Genomic DNA, 15170 nt, shown 5'->3' with positions numbered 1-15170 from the left:
AGTAGAATCAACTGCTGATCGATATTTTTTCAGCTCAAACTCAAATGTAATGCACTCGGTTTCAGTCACCATGGTGACCTGGACACAAACAAGCAAAGACGGTGGCTGAACTGAAAACTAGCGATTAAAACTAGCATAGAAATCGCACCGCCAATTAGCGATTTTATGCGGAGTATTGCAGAGCTAAACGCAAACACACCAACGCACGGGTATGTAGCGCTAACGGCGGCGTTTACAGAAGTATAAACCAGGATGTAGCTGTAGAACCCGAGTGACAGTAAACATCTTGAATCTCGAATATGAAGCTAAGGTCAGGGGTCACTCATATAAAGGAATACATGACGTCATGACCCTGAAACGCGTCTCATTCCTAATCACTTGATCACTGAAACGATCAAAGGAAAGGAAAGACGAGGTGGAGCGCCGGTGTCTAAAAATATCAGCTGTCAATCATCCAGAGAAATGTAATGAAATCCTGCGTTGGAGGTTGGGTGGAGTAAATGAACACACACCCTTTTGGCAGTTTGACTCTTCACTTCATGGAGTTTCAGGAGGAGGTGGTGTGTGTGTGTGTGTGTGTGTGTGTGTGTGTGTGTGTGTGTGTGTGTGTGTGTAGGTTATTAATGTGTGTGACCTATAGTGTGTCTTTGTTGTGTACCTGCCCTAACACACTTTCGATCCCCCCCCAAAAAAATAAAGTTTCTTCTTCTTGTCATTTGTCCACACCTTAAAGCGGAATGGAGAAGAGGAGGGAGGAAAGAGTGAGGCAGAGAGAGAGAGAGAGAGAGAGAGAGAGAGAGAGAGAGGAGGGGTAAACCGGTTCAGCAGGTATACTGAGGCCTAACCCCGGTTTGCCTCCAGCTTGTTGTCACCGTTATTCCTGACGCGCATGCGCGGTGGCGCCTGTTTCCTGCTTTTTCAAACGAGTACCTGCGCTGCTGTTCGACCCACCTCTGTCGACTCTGTTCATGTGTGTGTGTGTGTGTGATCAGGATACAATCTGCCGTGTTTTTTTTTTCTCTCTGTCCCTCTCCCCCCACCCACTCACTCACACTCCCGTTATTTCAGAGCGCTGTGGGTGATATTCGCCTTTACCTGTCCGGGTTGCACACCTGAGCGGACTCACCTGTCCCGACGCCGGAAGACTTTTCACCTCTTTTAGCTCCAGAGCCGCAAAGACAATCAAGATTAAAGAGAGAAGGTGTGTGTGAGACGGGAATAAAGCAGACTGCAGCGGGACGCGGTTTGCGAAACGAAGAAGAAAGGTGCAAGGAGGAAGGAGAAGAGGGGACCGACACCTTCCATTTTCCCCCCTGCCATATTTGGAGTTTCCTGCTTTTGTAACTTTTTTTTTTCTGCCTTGAACCGAAAAAAAAAAATCAGATTTTCTACCAACTTCAGTTTTAATTAAGAATGCCGAGGGCCTTTCTGGTGAAAAAGGCGAATGTGTCGCCGGGGAAACGGAACTGGAGCGAGCTCCCAGATCATGAGCGAGGCGACGTCTACATCCCAGGTGAGTCCACGCTGCTGTAATGAGACATATTTGTCGTAAAAAACAACAACAAAAAAAATCAACCTTTGTGTAGATCCTGAAGAGTGTAGACGCGTTTTCTTTTATTTTGGGCACTTTTTACGCACGGATTTGTTTTGGGTTAAATGTGGCGTTGGGTGTGTCAGTGTGGCGGATGAGGAGGGGGGGTCTGGTGTTTCGGGGATTGTAACGGGGCAAGCTGCAAACCCTGGGCCACCGAATAACGGGAAACACAGCGGGCCGTGAAGAGAGAGAGAAAATAGTTCCCAAAGCGTGTTGGCTCACGCTGCGTATTTACACCCTGTGACCTGTTTTAACATATTTTTTTTAATTGTTTTGCTTTCGCACCAAAAAAAAACTTTTCCACCCCTATAACAAATTTAAATACACACCCCCATCAAAAAATAGCATTTTAAGCTGACACAGGATGTACAATCCCCCCACGAAAGACAACATCTTTGCACTTTTTCCTGCCGTATCTTTATATTTGCCGTCTCATTGTGCGTTGAGGCCTAACAAGCTATCAGAAAAGGCCCGTTGCTTTTCACACTTCGACCTTCAACCCCAGATTGCAGCCTTCCTCCTTGTGCAGCTTGTCGTATTATAAAAGCTGATTTGACAAGTCTGATATGGCGGAAGAGATTTAGTTTCTATTTTTTTTTCTTTTTTTAATCTATTTCGGAATCATGTTTAGCTTTGGTGATGTTTTAATTGACTCCAGATACTGTAACACGTCTTTGAAAAGCTCTTAAACGTTGCATGACAACTTCTGTTTTTCTCGTTTCGGGGCCCGTTACTAAAACAAACACGGGAGGGAGTGGGGCTGTCAAATCAAGACTTTGCATCTTTTTGCATTTAAATGACAAAGTGAGAACAATCCCCTTTGTTGGACTTTTTTTTTTTTATTGTAAGAGCCCCCTCGGTATCAGATAACAAGTAACGGACTACACCCTCATCTCCAACCATCCCCCCCTTTTTTCTCTCTCTTTCTCTCTCTCTCTCTCTCTGTGTCCCTTTTCCTCCACTTCTCATCCCCGTTAACTTTTCAATCATTGACTTTTACATCCTCTCTGCTGTTTGAAACCGGATCATGCGGACAAACTGGAGTGCTGCTAGTTTTTCAGGTGGTCTTTGAATCGAGGGAAAGTGTTAAAAACTAAAGGAATGGTCCTGGCTAATAACTTTAAGGAGACATTTTTGGGGCGTAAAAAACGCGAAAAACCGTCATTAACATTTACTCCTAACACTGAAGTTCAGACATTTCACTCCCTCAAGAAAACACTGGAGGTGAGAGTTAGTAGAAGAAGAAAAGTGAGAAAATGAACATCGCTATAAATCATTAGTCTCGGGAATATATCTGAGAGATTAAAAACTAATCTGAGCGCCGGTGCGTAATTACGCAGCGTTCACCAAACACTCCCAGCAACGGTTTCAGCTCAGTTTCAGGTATGTGCCGTTACTTGACATACCTGCCTAACGTGTGTTTTAGTGTGAAAGGAGGACGCACACACACACACACACACACACACACACACACACACAGAGGTATGATAATTGCCCTCAGACACAAACCTGACTTTGATGAGGCCTCAGTTTGTACAGTTTGTGTGTTTGAGTTTATTTTTATCTCCTGCACCACAAACATGTAACTGAGCCTGTTCCTGCCGGCTCATCAGACTCGGATCTACCTGGTTTAACCTTCACCGGACAAACACAAACAACCCGTGTGTTGCATTTCCTGAGAAACAAAAACTAAAACATCAAGTGTATTATTGAAGATAAACAGATAAAGTCTGAGAGGTGTGAGAAGCCACGCTGCAGAAAGAATAAAAATGGAGTGCAGGTGGCGCATTGGTACAGAGGATATAGTCCTTCTCGCGGGCGGCCCGGGTTCGAATCTGACCTGTGGCTCCTTTGTGTCTTGTTTCATGACTATTTTTAGTCATTTTGTGTGACGTCATTTTTATCCCTTTTCATCTCTTGTTGGTCGTTGTTTGTCCCTATAATGTCATTTCCCGCCCTTTTTGTAAACTTTTCTTCACATGTATGTTTACTTTGTGTCTGTTTTTGTTTGTTTTCGTGCACCTGTGATAGATAGATAGATAGAATCTTTATTATTGTTGTATACGAGGACACAACAAAACTTTGTTAGCAGCAATCTTAAACAGCAGCGTTTACAAAAACAACAACAACAATATATTTGTGGTGATATGTCATAGTTTTCCCTTTTTCCGATCCTTTCTGTTTCTTTGTGGTTAATTTGTACCACTTTTTTTTTTTTTTATAACTTTGTGTCTCTATCATGTCATTCTTGTCTTCCTGATTTCCAGCTCTATCCACTGTCCTGTCTCTACAACAAAGGCACAAAAAAACCCAAAACATGTCTTAAAAAACTATAAATAATATTTATATTTATTTATTTTAGGTTTAGATTCAACTTTTATTGAAGTCTTTTAATGATATGAACAAGTGAGTTGATGCAGTGAAAGGAGAAATAGGGAAACAGTTTCTTAAAATAACATAAAACCATCAAACAGAACACAAATAAAACATCTTACTGTTCAAATGAGCTTTTATAAAAACAACAATATTTCTCAGTAACCTGCAGTGAACACAGTCAGGTAATCAGACTTCTTATGAAGACGATCTGATCATGTGACATGCGGGAGGAGGTGGAAGGAGCCACAGGCCGGATTTAGAAACCTGGAGGACTACAACCTCTGTACATAGGGCGTGCACACTAACCACTTGGCCACCCTTTTAAAAAAATATATTACTGATTGTAGTGACAAGCTGTGGAGCCTCGAACGTTTTGTTTGTGCTCTTTTGATTTTGCATGGATTAAGCAAATGACACCGAACATGCTGATCAGGGAGCGTTGGAGTGGCAGTTTTTATTTAACTATAGACGGAGACAGGCTAACAGTTTACACCTGTTTTAATAGAATAGAATATAACAGAATTACTTTATTGATCCCAAACTGGGAAATTGTGGCGTTACAGCAGCAGGTTATCCAAACACACAATATGAGTAAAAAAACACAATGTTAGCAAATTTAAACACAATATAATATTAAACACAAAGTAAGTAAGTACTAAAAATATCAAAACTAAGAATGTGAATATATACAACCAGGATTTAACTTAACATTACTAGTTAAATATGAAAATATTAAATACAACATACTTTGCTGGAGATAGATGTAAATGTGCAAAAACAGGTGAAATGGACAGTGTTTAAGTGTTTATGCTAAGCTAAGCTAATAGACAAATCTACCTGGCATCCTCTGAAGCATTTCATAACAGATATGTTCACCAACTTCAGGATAAGCTAATGTCTCTTCATACTCTCATACTGTAGGTTTATTATATTTGTGATTCATTCTTTATTAATATTGCTGATTATTTTACTCTGAGGGTTTCCACTCCTGGTCGCTCCTCAGGCTGCTGTAAGGTTAATGTTTATTGGATGGGAGGAAATGTAACGGACCCTACTGACAGCCTCCTGCCGCAGACAGTACGCCTTGAGCAAACACACACACACACACACACGCCTCATGTTTGGAAAAGTTATCTCCCCATTGTTGGCTCTTTCTCCGACTCTGAAACGAACGGAGAGAAAAATATTAAAGTGGTGCGTTTAGAGCGACACAACTCGCCCCTCCCCCGTCATAGATTGGGAAATAGTTTAGGCGTTTTAAAAGCCCCTCACCCATTCTTACCAAACACACACACACACACACACACACACACACACACTAACCAAAGCACACACACTGTATTCACTGGAGAGGGGAGAGAGGGTGAACAAACAATACAGGATGAGATTAAATGTCCAGTAAGCAGCCGTCACCACAGAGACGACCAGAACACAATCGAGTCTGATCTCTAATTGCCTGCACACTGAAGATGCTTTTTTTTGGTAGATTTTCTAAATTCAGCTTCATTATTTATCTATAATGGACAGAAATAGATATGATCAGTGACCGCTCACTTTCTCTGCAGCTCTGGATCAGGAAGTAAATTTACCCCCCCGTTCAAACCCATTTCAGAAAAATCCTGATTATGATACGTTTGATAACCAGCTACCTGAATACTTGTGGATATAAAACATTTGATTCAGCACCAAAACAGATTGGAAAACGGAGAAGAAGGTGCATCATTTAATTTCTGCAATGAAGGAACTACACATCCCATAATTCATTGCAAGTACAAATGTAGCAGAGAGAACTCGAGGGACTTTTGGATGGACAAAAAAACCCTGATATTTGCAACTGTAACTATTTGTTTCATGGCCAATTTTTAAAATGTTTTGTACCCTAAATCACTTTTTCATAATAAAGTGAAGAGGATAAAGACAGCGATGAAATACTTCCAGTAGCTGCAGCGCTCCTCGTGTTTTAAGTAAAATATGAAGAACCACCTAAAAGATTTCAGTCTGACTTGTGAGATCCTGATTTGAATTCTTATTTAGCAAAAATTTGGAGAAAGTTTTTTATTGCATCGTCATGCTACTGGGAATAACTAAACTGTTGTGACTCTAAAACACATAATCAGTAATGAAGACCCCTGTAGACCGTGTGATGATGAACTATCTGATGAGGACTCACAGAGGAGGTCAGCGCGAGTCGCAGCGCACCGTTAACTCGTTCACCTCGTCCTTCTTCGCTCACTGCGGAGCATCATTTACATTTTCATTTGACTTTTATCTGATTGAGGCTCCGCGGCGTCAACTGATTCATTGTCTCCGCTGAGCTGCACCAAAACCTGCCTGTGGGCCACCTGAACACACACACACACACACAGAGACACACACACACACACACACACACACACACACACAGGCACACACAGACACACACACACAGGCACACACACACACACACACACACAGACACACACACACAGGCACACACACACACACACACACACACACACACACAGAGACACACACACACACAGGCACACAAAAAGTGTATATAGAAGGCTCTAACATGGAGGGATGATGAGGAACAGAACTGTAAATAGGTGCCCTACCCCTCCAAAATAAGAGCGTGACTAAAACGTTCACAAACACATATTCATGGTCATTTAGCTGTTTGTTGATTGGATCCATTTTTGTCTTTTTTCATGGCTATTTTTAGTCGTTTTGTGTAAATTTTCATCTCTTATTGGTCGTTGTTTGTCCCTATAATATCATTTCCCCCCTTTTTGTAAACTGTTCTTCACATTTATGTTTACTTTGTATCTGTTTTTATTTGTTTTTGTGTACCTGTGATGTCATAGTTATCCATTTTTCCGACCCTTTCTGTCTCTTTGTGGTTAACTTGTATCCCGTTTTTTTTTTTTAACTTTGTGTCTCTATGATGTAATTTTCAACCCTTTTGTTTCATCGATCTTTTATTTGTGTTTCATCACTTTTCTAAGTCATTTTGTTCTATTTTTAGTCGTTTTGTGTCCTTTAATTGTTGTTTTGAGTCTCTTTCTTCAATACTTTTTGTCTTTTTGCGATTATTTGTTTCTCTTTATAGATGTGTTGCATCTCTTTTTTGGGCTTTTTGCGTTTTTTTGTTCAGTTTTTAACTGTTTTGTGTCCCTTTGTGGTCGTTTTGTGTGTTTTTCAGCCGATTTGAGTCACTAATTGGCTGTTTTGTCTCTTTCTGATCATCCATTTCTCTTGGTTTCCTCTTGATTTATTCTGTCCATCTTTTTTTTTTAAATCATTTCATGGGTGCTGTATGTTGTTTTGTGTGTCTTTTTGGTGGTTTGAACTCTTTGTGTGTTAATTTTTTTACGTCTCTTTTAGGTTGTTTTGTGTCTCTGTAGTCGTTCTGAGTCAGTCAGACCACCACCTGACCCCGTTAGGCCGGTTGTCCTGTCCAGATATTTGCCAATGGGCTCAAAAGTTTCTCTTCACCCTTCACCGCTCTCTCTCTCTCTCTCTCTCTGCCTCGGTGTGTGAGCGTTGTGTTGTGTTGCTCATATGAACACAGAGACAGGCAGTCATCCACCCTGCGGAGGTGGATTGTTTGAGGAAGGTACAGAGCTGGTGCTACAAGACTGTCTGGTTCAACAAGTCTAACTGCAGCGGTAAATGCGATGTGTGTGTGTGTGTGTGTTAATGTAGGGCATGTATGTGCGTGCAAAATAAGCCGCATTCAACAATAGACGTCCAGACATGTGCACACCCACACCCACGCACACAAATACATACACTTATTTGACTCTGCTTGTTTGCTAATGAGCGATCGTGCAAATATGAAGCGGTGCAGACGGCGGGCTGCACATTGTGAAATCTCTACCTTCTCTTACCTTTTGTTCTCTCGCACACAGCCTCCCCTCTTTGTCCCCTTTTTTCTTCTCCTTTAAACAGCAGTTATGATTTCACCGACTTTACGCTGTTTCTGCTGCGACCGCAACAACATCAGTGGGAAGGAAATAAAAGTGTGATGACGAAAATATGCTGGATGTCCACTCGTGTTTCTTGGTTTATCACTGACATGTGGCATCCAAACAGAGGCTCAATCAGTGATCCCTTAGCCAATCAAAATATCCGCTTTGAAAACAACAGTCTTCTCATAATGTGTCTCCAGACTACAGAACGACAGATTCAAAAAAAGAGAGAGATGCCAAAACGAAAGCTGCAAATGTGTAGATTTTAATGCCTAGTTACACATTTAGCTACTAAAACACGCAATCCTACATTACCCACAATGCAACACAGTTGTAACTTGTAAATGTCCACGTCCTCTAATCCCCTCAGCCAACAAGAAACCCAGGTTTTTATATGTCTAAAATTGGCAGCGTCCATGTCAAACAACCTTTATTACGATACGATATGAAACGATGCTGTGCTTCTTTTTGTAACATTTTGGGAATTAGTCTTGGATTTATTTTTGTGTATATTTTGGATTCTGGGAAAAAGCTTCTTGTCTTTAAAACGAGTCACTGACTGATTCTCCGTGTTCCTCCAGTCTCCATCTTCCCTCCGTCCGCTCTCATGATGGGGGCCGAAGCGAGCCCCGCAGAGCCGACGCCGCTCTGCCTCACCAAGCGCTCCCCGGCCGACCCGCAGACGCACGCCGAGCTGCCGTCCAGCACCATGCTGGGCCGACCCCAGAGCCCGGCGAGCGCGCCCGAGGAGAGGTCGGGGGTCAGGAGGAGGGCTCCGGGCGGCTCCCCGTACATCAGGTCCAAAATCAAGGTGAGGAAACGGGCGGCGGCTGACGCGGGACGCTGTTGGATCAAGTTGAAACTCCTGTTGAGCTTAAAGAAACGTCAAACGCTAACTCAGAATTTTCCAAATCATCAGTAATCTTTATTTTTGTTACTCTCTCTCTCTCCTCAGGTGACTACAGGGGAGCTGCCAACCGTCCCCTCGCCCCTTCCCCTCTCTCTACCTCCCATCCCCTCCCCTCCATTAGAAGCACCACACACCATCGTGATCCCGGTCGCCTTGACAACGGCCCCTGCCCCCCAGGAAGCTGTCTCCATGGTGACCAGATCAACAGGTCAAAGTCAGAGTTCGTCGTCGCCTGTGATGAACGGCGTGTTTGTGTGCCAGGTACGCCGACGAGACATATCACAACATGAATGTTTAATGTTTAAATCATCTGAGAAATACTTTTTTATGTTCATTAAATATACTTTTATGATGTGGCCAAACCGGGTTTAAACATAACGGTTTCTAAGTTGCCTTTGGAAGTATTTTAAAGTCTTTAAATGTGATGTTTCACACTTAAATATAAATCAAGTATCTCCTCTGAAAATAACTCTGTGAGTCATGACTGTCTACAATGGGTGTAACACCCGAGTCCCACTGTCTGTGATGTTTTCAGAGTCCTATCTTCAGTTTGTTTACATCGCCCGGACAGCCGGCTGACTCCTCCCCTCACGTATAAAAGTTGTTTAATTGAGGGACTAGAGAAAAGAAGAATAACATACTGTACTCACTGCTTAACTGTGTTTCTAGATCACGCTCATTTCAGGTAAATTTACATGCAGTGTGAAGATACGAGCATAATAAAGATCGCTAGCATTAGCATGCTAACACAACAATGCAGCGTGAGTTGTTTTGGTTTCATGCTGGTGCTCAAGGGGCGACATCTGCTGGATCAAAAAATCACACATAAAGCCTTTACACATTTTAACGGTGTGTTGTTGTTGTTGTTGCCTGTAGGTTTGTCAGAAGACCTTCCAGTACCAGCGGATGTTGAACAGACACATCAAGTGTCACAACGAGTCCAAGAAACACCTGTGCAGCTTCTGCGGCAAAGGCTTCAACGACACGTTCGACCTCAAGAGACACGTACGCACACACACAGGTACGCCACCCGCCCTCATCATGACACACTTTGTTGTTATTAACAGAAATGTAAGAGGCAGCGTGACAATTGTTTCTATATTTTTTTGGTTACAGGCGTCCGTCCGTACAAGTGCACCCTCTGCGACAAGGCGTTCACCCAGCGCTGCTCCCTGGAGTCGCACATGAAGAAGATCCACAACTACACCCTGAAGTACGCCTACAAGGAGCGGCGCAACAAGCTGTACGTGTGCGAGGAGTGCGGCCACACGGCGGGGACGCAGGACGACCTGCTCGTCCACCTGCACGCGCTCCACCCCGACAGCCGCCTGCTGAAGGGGAAGGGTGGGAGGAAGACGGGAGGAGGAGGAGGAGGAGGGAGAGAGGGAGGGTCGACGCCCGGGTCACCGCAGGAGGCCGATAGCGATGACACGTCCGGATCAGGAGAACAGTGAAGGAAATAAGAAACTCAGGGGGGGATGTGTTTACTGACGGACTTAAAGATGGATTGTAAATGTGTGTGTATTTGTGAATAGCATGTGTGTGTGTGTGTGTGTGTGTGTGTGGGTGTTTGTATATAACAGTCTGCAATTTTCAATGAAACAAAACCAAGTTTGACTTTAGCTAATATATAAAAAGTGTATATTTAAACGGGGTTGTGATGCGGATGAACTCATTTACATGTCTGGTGTTTTCTGCTACGTTTTCGCTGCATGTGAATATTTTTTGTGGGTTTTTCTGTCCAGGAAAAAAAAAGTTTTTGTATGAAAAAAAAAAGTGTTTTTTTCATTAAAGGGAGTAATATATATTACAAAACAAACGTGGCCTTCGTTGTATGCTTAAGACTCACACAGATTGATGGTGTTAGTGATGCCTCTCTACGAGCTGAAAGAGAAGCAAACAGGACGAAGACTTTTTCTATAGTTACTGAAGCTGCTGCAACTTAAGGTGAAGGGTCTCGCCCCCAAGGAGGACACAATGTCATGTGGCTGCAGGAGGTGGGGATCGAACTCCTGACCGTCCGGTTGAGAGACGACCGATTCCACCAACTGATCCACAGCCCCAATGGCAGAAATCGAAATGATGTTGGGTGGTGGAGGGATGAATGGATAAATGTAAGGGTAAGGGTAAAGGAATGAGGGTACAGGTCGAGTGATAAAAGGATGGGTATAAGGGTCGAGGGATGAAGGAAGGGGGTATGGGTCAAGACATGAAGGGATGAGGGAAAGAGTGGAGTGATGAAAGGATGAGGGTATGTTATGAGGGTACGGGTCGAGGGATGAAGGGATGAGGGTATGTTATGAGGGTACGGGTCGAGGGATGAAAGGATGAGGGTATGTTATGAGGGTACGGGTCGAGGGATGAAAGGATGAGGGTATGTTATGAGGGTACGGGTCGAGGGATGAAGGGATGAGGGTATGTTATGAGGGTACGGGTCGAGGGATGAAGGGATGAGGGTATGTTATGAGGGTACGGGTCGAGGGATGAAGGGATGAGGGTATGTTATGAGGGTACGGGTCGAGGGGGGTACGGGTCGAGGGATGAAGGGATGAGGGTATGTTATGAGGGTACGGGTCGAGGGATGAAGGGATGAGGGTATGTTATGAGGGTACGGGTCGAGGGATGAAGGGACGAGGGTATGTTATGAGGGTACGGGTCGAGGGATGAAGGGATGAGGGTATGTTATGAGGGTACGGGTCGAGGGATGAAGGGACGAGGGTATGTTATGAGGGTACGGGTCGAGGGATGAAAGGATGAGGGTATGGATGGAGGGTGAAGGAATGGCTACAGGACGAGGGATGGAGGGTTCATAATTCTGGTGCAGAAAGCTATCAAGTAAACTTCTATGGATGCATATGAACGGTAAACAATCCCACTAACATTTTAACATGTAGCCCCGCCCTCTCATTTGCATACACGTCCTTACGTTAACGCCATCTGCGATTACAAATGCTTGAATGTGCATAGACTGAAGAATGGACTTGTTATACATTAGATTAAATACATGTAAGTACAGTTAAGTTCCAATAACTGGGATACTTTGAGAACTTTCTTCAAATCAGCAATTTATGATTTATTACGAAGAGCAATTCAAAATGGTTAAATTAGTGGCCGTGTTTAAAAACCGGTTTTGAGCGGTTTTGGAGCGTTCCTGCAATGAAAGACAAAGTTGCAACAGGACAAAGTGGACTCTTGGTTTGACTCTCTGCAGACGTGTTTATGCAGATTTGTGGTCACATATTTGACCTTTTACTTCAACGGGTCGTTTTGCAGCGTTGAACGTGTCTTCATTTTAATTGAAATACAAACATGTACTACGGGTTTAAAAACCTTGTTTGAGAGCTTTTAAGTTGCACCTATTAAGCAACTTTTCTCCCGCTCAGCTCCTGACTCTGTGTTTGTGAGACACAGAGGGGTGGTGTGTTCAGGAGGGTGAGGTTAGATTCCTGGTCTCTGTCGGGTCTTGTTGGAGGATTCCTGCTAACTCTCCCGCCGCCTGAGGACACATGGAGGCGGACTCGGTAACCACCAGATAACGGTCGGGAAAGTTAACAAGACACAGAGATGTTGTGTCTTTTACACCAATGACTATTATTATATAACTATCTGATACAGCAGGATATCTTCAAAGCTTTATTCCAACACTTTGGGGTTGCACATTGGCTTTAGGGTCGTGTATGTTAATTTGTGTTACTTGTAATGTCTCTAAAACTAACAATTATAACCTCTAAACTTTAATCTCTTAATTTTAGTGACAAAAAAAAACACATTTTGCCTCCTGGTAAAATTCTTGGAGTACAGGGAATTAAAAAGTTGAATATTTTCCAATCATATGTATACAGTGTTTCATAAATGTAAAGTAAAAGTCCCTCGAAATTATACTAAAGTACGGAAGCCCTAAGAGGACATTCATCCCTACATTTTGTCCTACACTATCTCTAAGAATCTTGTTTCAGGGGTTAATATAATTTATCATCTTGACATGTGTTTCTTTTGCTTTGTACTGTTAAGATTTTCAGTAGTGTCCTCTTTTTTTGTGTCTCTCCATTAGTGCATGTCCACAGGATCCTGTTTGTGCATGTTTGTGTAGCATGTTTACAAGACAGAGTGTAAAAAACGAATTTCCCCTCGCAGGATCAATAAAGTATAAATTATTATTATTATTATTATTATTATTTGTATTATTATTATTATTATTATTATTATTATTATTAATAATAAATGATTATTATTTTCATTATATTATTATTACTATTATTAATTATTATTAATACATTATTATTATTACTATTAATAATAAATTATTAATATTGATAAATTATTAATATTACTATTATTATTAATAATAAATTATTATTATTATATTATTATTATTATTGTTATAGATTCGTTTTTCGCCGGTAGAGGGCGCTCTTTTACTTGTTGCCCCATTTGCCCCGCCCCTTTGTGGCCTCGTGTCTGCTGTCAACAAGGAAGTGCTCTGTATCTTTGAACACAAGGCGCCAACAACTTCTACAACTCCAGAAGCAAAGGTGAGTCGCTTTACCTGACACAGGTAAAAGTCCGTGTTTGTGCTTAAACTGTTAAAACATGTTACCTGTTCATTAGGAGGCTTGTTCGCTAAAAACGTCCAAAATGCTACTACCGGTGTACTGCTTTAAGAAGTGACCGTGCTAACTGATGCCTTTTAACCGGAAGCGCCTGGGGTTGTCATAGTTACAAACAGATATATATATCTAAGGGAATGTCTCTGTGTTTAGTTTTTTGATTTCATGTCAGAAAAATACTTTTCAGATATGTTTTTGTTGAAAAAACAACAACAAAACGCGAGTCCCGTTAATGTTTTCAACATCTGTTGTAACCACGACAACCACAGACGCTTCCGTCTGAAAGACACCAGTTAACACGGTAACCTGTTACACCATAACACCAGTCCGCTAACGTTAGCTCAGACGCTACTCTGCTCAGTTTTCTTGTGTTTAAAGTGTGGAAGCAGGATTTTTTATATATTTTTTACATGTTATTCGTGTCGTTTTCTGTCCTGTCAGCTTCGGGGGGGTATGCCAGCTTCGGAGCCGGTCCGGTTGGGTCGGAAACGCGCCCTGCCCTCCTGCCCGAACCCGCTGTTCCTGAAGTGGCTCACGGAGCTCCGGGACCAGGCCAAAGAGAAGGGGCTGAAGATCAGCTACACCTACCAGAAGGTGAAGACCCGGATGTTTCAGTCCATGTCTAATTAACTGATTTCACTGTCCAAAATCAAATTTATAAAAAAAATGTATTTTAAAGAGGACATATTATCCCTCTTTTCCACCTTTTAAATGAAACATCTGTTCTGTGCTTTCGTCAAAATATAACATGAATCAAGCACCAGAGGAGGTTTGTGACCCAGCTCTCTCACAACGCTCCGTTTTGGTGTGTGTGTCTCTTTAAATGCATTTTATTTATTATTTTTTTGCTTGTCTTTCTCCCCCCAAGGCCATCAGCTCTCTGAACAAATACCCGTTACCTCTTCAAAACGCCAAAGAGGCCAAAATCCTGCAGAACTTCGGAGACGGCATCTGTAAGATCCTGGACGACAAACTGCAGCGCCACTACAGAGAGAACGGTACGACGCGGGCGGAGGGATTCATGGTGGCGTTCTGATTGGCTGTTGACCTGTTGACCTCTCTATCTCTTCTTTTAGGTCCAAACGCTCCCATTCACTCTCTCCCTGAAGGGGCGCCACCTCCTGGCAGGCTTGACAACAACAACATGGCGCCCTCCAGAAAGGTAAATACCGTCATTTACACCCAAACCAGCAGCTGTCGTTACATTTTTAAACACAGAAACTTAAATTAACACATTGATTTCTTTCTTCCAAAGACTTAAAAAAGACTTTTCATCAGGATGGTATTTTATGAATATTTCAATGAGACATTAAATGTGGACGCTGCTTTAGTGACATGTTGTGACCTCCTCCTTGTAGAAGAATGCAGCAGGCGATGAAGGGAAGGAGAGAGGAGGAGGAGGAGGAGAAGGAGGGAAGAAGAAGAAGAAGAGGGAGTACGTGCCTCAGAAGAGGTCCGGGGGTTATGCTGTGTTGCTCGCCCTTTACAGACAATCACAGGTACGACTCTCTCTTTTTAAATCGTCCTGTTCTCCATAAACACATCATCAGCTCTCTCTCTCTTCACCTCTCTCTCTCTTCACCTCTCTCTCTCTCCTCCTCCTCTCTCTCCTCCTCTCTCTCTCTCTCTCTCTTCACCTCTCTCTCTCTCTCTCTTCACCTCTCTCTCTCTCTCTATCTTCACCTTTTTCTCTCTCTTCACCTCTCTCTCTCTCTTTTGACCTCTCTCTC

The 15170-nt window shown here is 42.7% G+C and overlaps 2 protein-coding genes across 3 annotated transcripts in view; both read left to right on the top strand.

Annotated features, from left to right (window-relative positions):
* Positions 1 to 1008: 1008 nt before the first annotated feature.
* On the top strand, positions 1009 to 10652 carry ovol1a (ovo-like zinc finger 1a). The gene is made up of 5 exons (XM_061031313.1): positions 1009 to 1513; positions 8505 to 8734; positions 8879 to 9094; positions 9710 to 9854; positions 9950 to 10652. Exons 1-5 carry the CDS (start codon positions 1414 to 1416, stop codon positions 10285 to 10287), a joined length of 1029 nt encoding a protein of 342 aa, XP_060887296.1. The 5' UTR covers positions 1009 to 1413; the 3' UTR covers positions 10288 to 10652.
* Positions 10653 to 13770: 3118 nt separating this feature from the next.
* The window catches only part of mus81 (MUS81 structure-specific endonuclease subunit), an 8824-nt gene continuing 7424 nt past the window's right edge, over positions 13771 to 15170 (top strand). For both annotated transcript variants that reach the window (XR_009666794.1, XM_061031424.1), the window contains exons 1-4: positions 13771 to 14034; positions 14309 to 14438; positions 14517 to 14602; positions 14799 to 14939. Coding sequence is in view for 1 of the 2 variants with exons in the window: in XM_061031424.1 (XP_060887407.1) it covers positions 13894 to 14034; positions 14309 to 14438; positions 14517 to 14602; positions 14799 to 14939 (498 nt within the window). In the remaining variant the exon portion in view is untranslated. The remainder of the gene's footprint in view (positions 14035 to 14308; positions 14439 to 14516; positions 14603 to 14798; positions 14940 to 15170) is intronic.

Source organism: Labrus mixtus, chromosome 23 (assembly GCF_963584025.1).
Source record: "Labrus mixtus chromosome 23, fLabMix1.1, whole genome shotgun sequence".
Taxonomy (NCBI): Eukaryota; Metazoa; Chordata; class Actinopteri; order Labriformes; family Labridae; genus Labrus; species Labrus mixtus.
The sequence above is the reverse complement of the archived record's forward strand: the minus strand, read 5'-3'. Positions and strand labels throughout refer to the sequence as shown.

What these genes read in the sequence shown, in the direction of transcription:
- ovol1a (XM_061031313.1), top strand. Translation starts at nt 1,414, where the DNA reads ATGCCGAGGGCCTTTCTGGTGAAAAAGGCGAATGTGTCGCCGGGGAAA. An exon ending in AGGCGACGTCTACATCCCAG is followed by an intron (nt 1,514 to 8,504) that starts GTGAGTCCACGC and finishes GTGTTCCTCCAG; the next exon opens with TCTCCATCTTCCCTCCGTCC. An exon ending in ACATCAGGTCCAAAATCAAG is followed by an intron (nt 8,735 to 8,878) that starts GTGAGGAAACGG and finishes CTCTCTCCTCAG; the next exon opens with GTGACTACAGGGGAGCTGCC.